We start from the raw sequence: 6,900 nt of genomic DNA, 5'->3' as shown, positions 1-6,900 counted from the left end.
AGATATTTAACATACCCCTGTTGTGTTTATCTTTTGTTTTATAAGCTGGTAATCTTCAGAATTTACTTCTGTGACTAGTTGGTTACTGATTTTCCTCTCCCTTCTGATTCTATCTGTATGCAAATTCCTCTGATGTGTATGAGATTGATGGAACCGATGGCCATGCAGAAAATATAGGAATTCATAGCACATTGCAACTCTAATGGCTTAGGCGGCGGCCCTGGAGTGTAATCCAGTTGTAGACGGTCCCGACCTCGCCGGCACGCAACGGCACTTTTTCCACTTGCCACAGAGGGCAGAGCCGAGAGGAGCCATTAGTGAGACAGGCATCATCTCGCTGACTTGTGGGCCAGCCAATAAAACCTTTCTCGAGTGACAGAGGGAGTGATGACTCATTATCAATAAAATGAGGAGGTGCGAAACTCGCCCAATGACACGGATGGCCCACAGGACACTGAATAGCAGCAATAACAAATAATTTGAGTAGCACCAATTGGGGAAGGCCGCATCAACGGTTCAAAACGCTCATCCAGTCAAACCAATGCAACATATATCAGGTCATTTGGTAATCATCCATTTTGCCCCAATATAAGAACGCTCTGTCAGAGGTGCACCCTGCTTCAGAATGGGAAATGTGGGTACATGAGCGGCACGGATCCACGGAACTTTGTGCAACAGGTATGCAAATGTAACCGGAACACGCGGATGCACATCAAGCTGCGTCTAGATGTTTATGCTCCAGTCGTAGGGTTGGTACACGACTTTCAGCTGCGTGCTCGCAAGAAGTTCCAAGAGCTGCTCTGACTGTGCGGGCTCAAGATAGTTTGCGGCGTGCTTCAGCACTTCCGTCTCATTCTTGCCAAAATCTGTGCTATACCTGAAAACCATGTGGACCATGCGATTGAGCTGAGAAAGTAATTATTAATAAATTCACTATTATCGCTATCAAGATCTTGATCATAATTTTCAAGCATGCTTTCTTTCAACAATTTGTTACTATCAACGTCCGGATGCAGGTAGCATGTTATGCATTCTATAAAATCCATCCTTTCTTATATTTCTGCAGTTGCATAATTGTACTCGTATCTGAAGTACACTTTGTATCTTGAGTTAACAATATAATTGCCCATATCAAAGCACGGATTCTCCAAGAGTAGCATTGATATATGCATGGTTATTTTTGATTTGACAGTTTTCGGCATGCACACTACCAAGTGAAAGCAGTAAAATGGTCAAGGGACTATGACTAAGCAAGAACAACAATCGGCTTACCATTTTAAAACCTTGCTTGCAGATGCGACTTTGGCATCAGGGTCAACAATCAGTCCACCATTCCTTAGGAAATCACGTGCAGCTTCCATCAATTCTTTATCAATATCTCCTGGCGAGTAACACCTAAGTGCAGGTCCAGATTTGGTGCCACATACCAAAGCAAAGTGAACAAGAGGTTCATGGTATGGAAGGGCCACCTACATTTACAGGGAACAAGATGAATGACTAATTATTCTCATCACAAATCTAGTTAACTCCTGAGTGGCTTGTAGGTCTCAGTAATTTGTTTTCCATAATCTAAAAAAAGGTCTCAGTAATTAGTTACAGGGTGCTTAATGATGTAATATGCAAGTAGTATAATACTGCTACACCTTAGTAAGGGTTGTGACAATGTAATGGTTGTTTTGGCAAGGAGACAAACTTTTCAGCCTCTCATACATCAACCTCAATTGTGGAACGGTGCAGCAGACAACTTCTATAACATATGTTTTACTTTCTTCGTGTATTGTAACTTTTTGTTTACAACATCTGCTGAACCTAAACATCTAAATTTCTAGAAACACACAAAGGAATATATTAAATATACAATGTTCGTCTGATAGGCTATCTATATTCCTTCTCCAGTAATCTGCTACTAGAAACTTAGCTTGAGAATACATATTTCACATTTCTACATGAAAACGAACAAATACATAACCAGCATGAAATTACCAATCAATAGTGGATTACTGATTTTTTCATTCGGTGTCAAATCATATGACACTGAAGAGAAGTTCTTTGCTTACAGAAGGAGATAAAGTAATAAACATCCACCAATGACATACTTGAAATCTCCAAAAAACTTTCTCCTGTCCAGTGGTCCGGCAGGAACGCCACATGTCACTAATGCATGAATAGCCATCATGTTGTAGAGATTTATGAAGAAAGCTAGCTTTTCTTCACGTGATAAGTCATCAATTTCCACCCTTTGGAGCTCCTCAATTGTTCTAATATACCTATGTAGAAGAAATGAGAGTTGGTAAAATGCACTCATCATCACAAATGGCACCACAAAGTAATAAATAAATAACATCAGTAATGTGTATAAAAGAAAATTGCTATTTATAATTTACAGCATAATTTATATAAAGAGCAGGCTCAAACAATATATCAGGGTCTTCCCATTATGTTACGAACCTAAACATCTGTACTCATTATATTACAAACCTAAACATATGCATCAACTTAAAAATCTGCTAGAAGAACAATATAAAACAACCAGCCGTTGTAGTATATTGAAGCAAACAATACGTGGATTATGCAGTATACTTTGATTTTCGCATCTTGACCAAGTATATACAGCTAAGCACTGACCTTTTAAATTCCTCACAGTCCTGGATGCTTCTGTAGTCAACATGCCTACCATCCACAGATACATAAGCTTCAAAAATGGCATAAGATAACAATCTCAACCTTGATGCCACTTCAGCAATGGGCTTCGGTGCAACATCAATAATGCCCCTAGGGATGTTGTAGCACTGAGTCATAACTATGGGTTCATGATCCAGGAAGCGGTATAAGTGATTTCCATCTTCAAAGACATTTTCACTGCAGTGACAGAAGTTGATATTAACAACTTCCAAATTGTCCACCAATACAGATGGATATGATAGAATGCAAAGAATATTTCATGTTAATTTCAAAACTTACTCTACAACATGACGAAAGAAGTATTTGCTTCCAAGCTTCCTTCCAAATTCCACTGCCTAAATGGATAACAGAAATTAATGAAAAAGCGGTAGAAATTCTCAGTTACAAGGAAAAAAACAGAGGGAGGGAGGGAGGGAGGGAATGAAAAGTCCTTTCACAACATAATGATATGAAACATGCAATTTTGCCATCAGTAGCTAAGTTAAATCCAGTACCAAGAGTTGGAGAATATTCAAAACCCATATTGTAAGGTGGAACCGTGTAACACTAACATGGCTCTTAAAGAAGAGAATTTTGGCATGCATCATAGGTGCTTTACCTCATCTCTCTCCAAATACTGATCTTCTGATAAGAAATCCACAGCTTCGCTACCAAGAAAGCAGTTACTAAATCTTCTGATCTTATAAAATCTATCTTTAGGAGTGACCGATTCTCTCATCTTTCTGACAATGGTTGCCAGCTCATCCATCTTCCCACTTCCAGATTCATCATCTTCTCCAGGTAAGGGAGGTAAGGGAGCAGAAGATGAAGGTTCTTCTTTGAAAAGTACACCGATATTCTCATCAAGTATGCCAGAATCTTCCATTTTCTTCAACTCAACTAATCCTCCAATCAGCAGGTCATTGAAATAAACTTTTGGTACACTGGATGATCCAGAATTCTTCTCCAACTCCAACTTTCTGCTAGGGAAGATATCAATGTTGATCTCCACATACTTGAGCCTTTTCTGATGCAAGAATAGACGAACCATTTTGCAATCCTCACACCCCAGTTTTGTGTATATTATAATCCTACCCTTCACTTTCGACTGCTCCGACAAATTTGGCACATCTTCAGGCCCTGCTTCCCCAGTTGTAAAAGTATCAAAATCTCGTCCAAATTTAATCAAGTTTAGTGGATTCCATGCAGTTCTTTCGTCGGTTTTCTGCTGCACCTCTTTAGTTTTAGGTTCAGCATCAGACCCAGTCTTCTCGCTGTCGATGCATTCTGAACCATCACTCTTGTCAGCTTCAACCTTGAACTCATTCTCGTCCTTTTTGCCAGAAAGGCGCCGCATAAATGTTGAAACCGCAATGGCACTCTTTTCTTTAACAAAGTTCTTGATTGCAACAGCCCACTCATTGATTACAGAAACCTGAGCCTCTGAGTCAAGTTCCGCAGACTGATTGGACGAACGCCTCATTTCTTCCATTTCAGGAACCTCAGTACCATCAAACACTGGCTCTTCAGATTTGTCTTCCACATGAATATCTTTTGTGATCTGGTTTGAGTGTAAAGGTTCCATGGCATCTGAACTTGCACTTTCATTCATCTGTCCATTTAAGTCCTTTTCTGAGTTACGTCCCACTTCGATCTGTGCTTCTGACTCATTGCTTAAACCCACATTCGAAGAATTTGTTGATTCTTCTACATTTAACATTTCTGTTTTCCTTGATAAATCCCCTTCATCTTCACAATTTTCTCCAGGATTAGTACACTCTTCAGTGACAACAAGATTTTTCTCATCCTTGTCTGTACTCTCCATGATGCAAAATAGCCTTCAGCAGGACACATGTGTCATGCAGTAAATTGTTAATAAATAATAGTGACAATCAGCATATAAAGAATATAATGGAAACATTTCAAGAATGAGCAGATATTGAAGACTGTGCTAAGAAGTCAAATAACGTGAGTGATACAATGACCAATACACATTTTACACAGTGTTTTAAAAAACGTTTTTAAACATCGTTTAATCTTGATTAAACGCTGAACGGTGGCCAAGCGTTGCGTTTAATCACAGTGTCGTTTAATCACAACACACATTTAATCATGTTCAATCTACGTTTAATCACAAAAAACTCTAAACCATAGGCAAGCGTTCGCCTAGCGTCTAGCGTTTTTTAAAACCTTGATTTTACAAACTACCTTATGACATAAATTTTATGCAACTAGGGATTTTGGCACTTATGCACATTGAACAAAAATAAATCTGCATAGGTGCAAAGCAATCTTCCTAACATAGCTCCCATGCAATTCTGCAAGGCATGCGGTCAGCGTCTAGTACCAATCAGCAACTTACATGAGTATGCAACAGAAAATTTAATGGTTTTAGTGGCTCAATAAAATACAAATATCAACCATTTTCGAACAATCAATTATGCAGATTAGAGAATGCAGCATTGAATGGGCACAGATCCACTCCGTCAGATGTTGTGCATGGCATGGAATCCTTCAGAGATAAGAGATTGTGCATGGCATGGTAAAAGCCTAAAAGGTAAACTTGGACTCAGATACTGCACTGTTCAATTCAATTGCAGCAACCAGGCAGGACCATGCACCCGAATGCTAAATTCGAACATGTTGCATCAACACTTCCAAACACTAGTACTACATCACAATCTAACACCAACTACTCTCCTTAAATAACACATCCAACCCAATCTCTGATATCGCTCATTAAAGCGCGCAGGAGAGGAATGAATCTCATATCCTTGGCCGCAAATAACACACACCGCGGCATGCATTGATGGATGGCGCATGTGCTCCCGACGGGAACACATTTACGTCCTACATGTCCGGGCAGACACCACCACACATCGGCCAAATCACCCAACTCCAACCATCTAGTACTATATCACAAATGGAATGCACAAACACGAGCCTCCAACTCCCGACACAAGCCACAACACCCACGAAACATTCCTCCCACAAACATGTCGCTTGGACTCGACTAAATCCCCACCGTCTACAAGCATAACCCCCCTCCCCCCCCCCCCCCCCCCCACCAGATCAGCCGTAACCAACCGCGCACCACCACAACCATCATGCACCAACGCGAAACGCAAGATCCCGCCACCGCTAGACACCGAGAGGATAAACCCTGAAACAGTCCCCAACTAAATCATATCCGCAGTAATCCACCGACAAAAAAAAAACGGAACCAAACGTTCCCCATCCACCCCCCCCCCCCCCCCCAAAAAAAATTTCAAACATACCAATCCGCCGAAGAACGCCGGAGAAACGGCCCCAATCTGAACCCTCGAGTCCTGGCGCTGCGCGATTGAACAGACGAATCAAAACGAAATCAGAGAAAAAAAAAGCAGCGGAGATTAATCGAGAGGGAAGCAAAGGGAGGGAGGAACAAGGAAGCGGTGGGGCGTACCGCGCACGCGAGGTTTCAGAGCCGAGGAGCCGGAATCCCGTTTGCTGCCGGCGGGTTTGACTGGGAGGGAGGCGACAGCAGGAGGCGGGAGAGGGAGGAAATGGGGGCGAGCGGAGCGGCGGCGGAGTGGGGTGGGGAGACGCCGACCAGAGGCGACCGGGAGGGTGTGTTGTAGCCTTGTAGGAAGCGGGAACCGCGGGGCGAGCAGAGGAAACTGATGGGAGAAACGGGAGAAAGAAAAGGGAGGACTGGGAGACGTTTCCAATCACGTGGGTCTGCTGCCTTCTGCGGATCGGGCCAGTCGAGTGGATTGGATTAGCGGGGACTTTGACCGCGGCGGCGGCCCACGTCGTCAGGGGCGTTGGATTCTTCTGCCTGGACTGCAGGTCTGCACAACTGCACCAGCAACGCTGCTGTTTCTTTTTTTTTTGAAATGAAATACACGGCTGTTTTTCTACAGCTCGTCAGCTCCTTTTTAATAAAAAGATAGAGAGGGAGAGAGAGGTAACATTCTCCGGTTCCTCACAAAGTAAAGAAAATGAACTCGTATTTTACATCGGTGTAGCTACCTAAATATAGACTATTCAAATCAAATATTAGCTAGCGTAATATGGCTTCGAAATTTCGAATAATAGTTGTATGTTCGAAACAATAAAAGGCGGTTTCTCGAACTGTAGTTTTTTAATTTGTGAAATATGGACAAGCAAATTATATCTTTTTCGCATGTACGGCTTACTCTCCTTGATACTACCCATCGATTGGCATTCGTTCCTTCCATTAGCGTTGAAGCCATC

The 6,900-nt window shown here is 42.0% G+C and overlaps 1 protein-coding gene across 1 annotated transcript; it reads right to left on the bottom strand.

The window, feature by feature from the left end:
- Nucleotides 1-373: 373 nt before the first annotated feature.
- On the bottom strand, nucleotides 374-6,348 carry LOC120669130. Its single transcript, XM_039948934.1, has 9 exons — nucleotides 6,107-6,348; nucleotides 5,940-5,996; nucleotides 3,281-4,499; nucleotides 2,962-3,017; nucleotides 2,626-2,859; nucleotides 2,058-2,267; nucleotides 1,930-1,942; nucleotides 1,273-1,469; nucleotides 374-877 (listed from the first exon to the last, which is right to left on the bottom strand). Exons 3-9 carry the CDS (start codon nucleotides 4,484-4,486, stop codon nucleotides 724-726), a joined length of 2,070 nt encoding a protein of 689 aa, XP_039804868.1. The 5' UTR covers nucleotides 4,487-4,499; nucleotides 5,940-5,996; nucleotides 6,107-6,348; the 3' UTR covers nucleotides 374-723.
- Between the last annotated feature and the right edge of the window lie 552 nt (nucleotides 6,349-6,900).

Source organism: Panicum virgatum, chromosome 4N (genome assembly GCF_016808335.1).
Source record: "Panicum virgatum strain AP13 chromosome 4N, P.virgatum_v5, whole genome shotgun sequence".
Lineage (NCBI taxonomy): Eukaryota > Viridiplantae > Streptophyta > Magnoliopsida > Poales > Poaceae > Panicum > Panicum virgatum.
This window is presented reverse-complemented; position numbering and strand designations above follow the sequence as displayed.

Coding starts and splice junctions, on each gene's coding strand:
- LOC120669130 (XM_039948934.1), bottom strand. CDS start 4,486: ATGGAGAGTACAGACAAGGATGAGAAAAATCTTGTTGTCACTGAAGAG. Junction 3,018..3,280: donor AGTATTTGGAGAGAGATGAG/GTAAAGCACCTA, acceptor TTATCCATTTAG/GCAGTGGAATTTGGAAGGAA. Junction 878..1,272: donor GCAAGCAAGGTTTTAAAATG/GTAAGCCGATTG, acceptor CATGGTTTTCAG/GTATAGCACAGATTTTGGCA.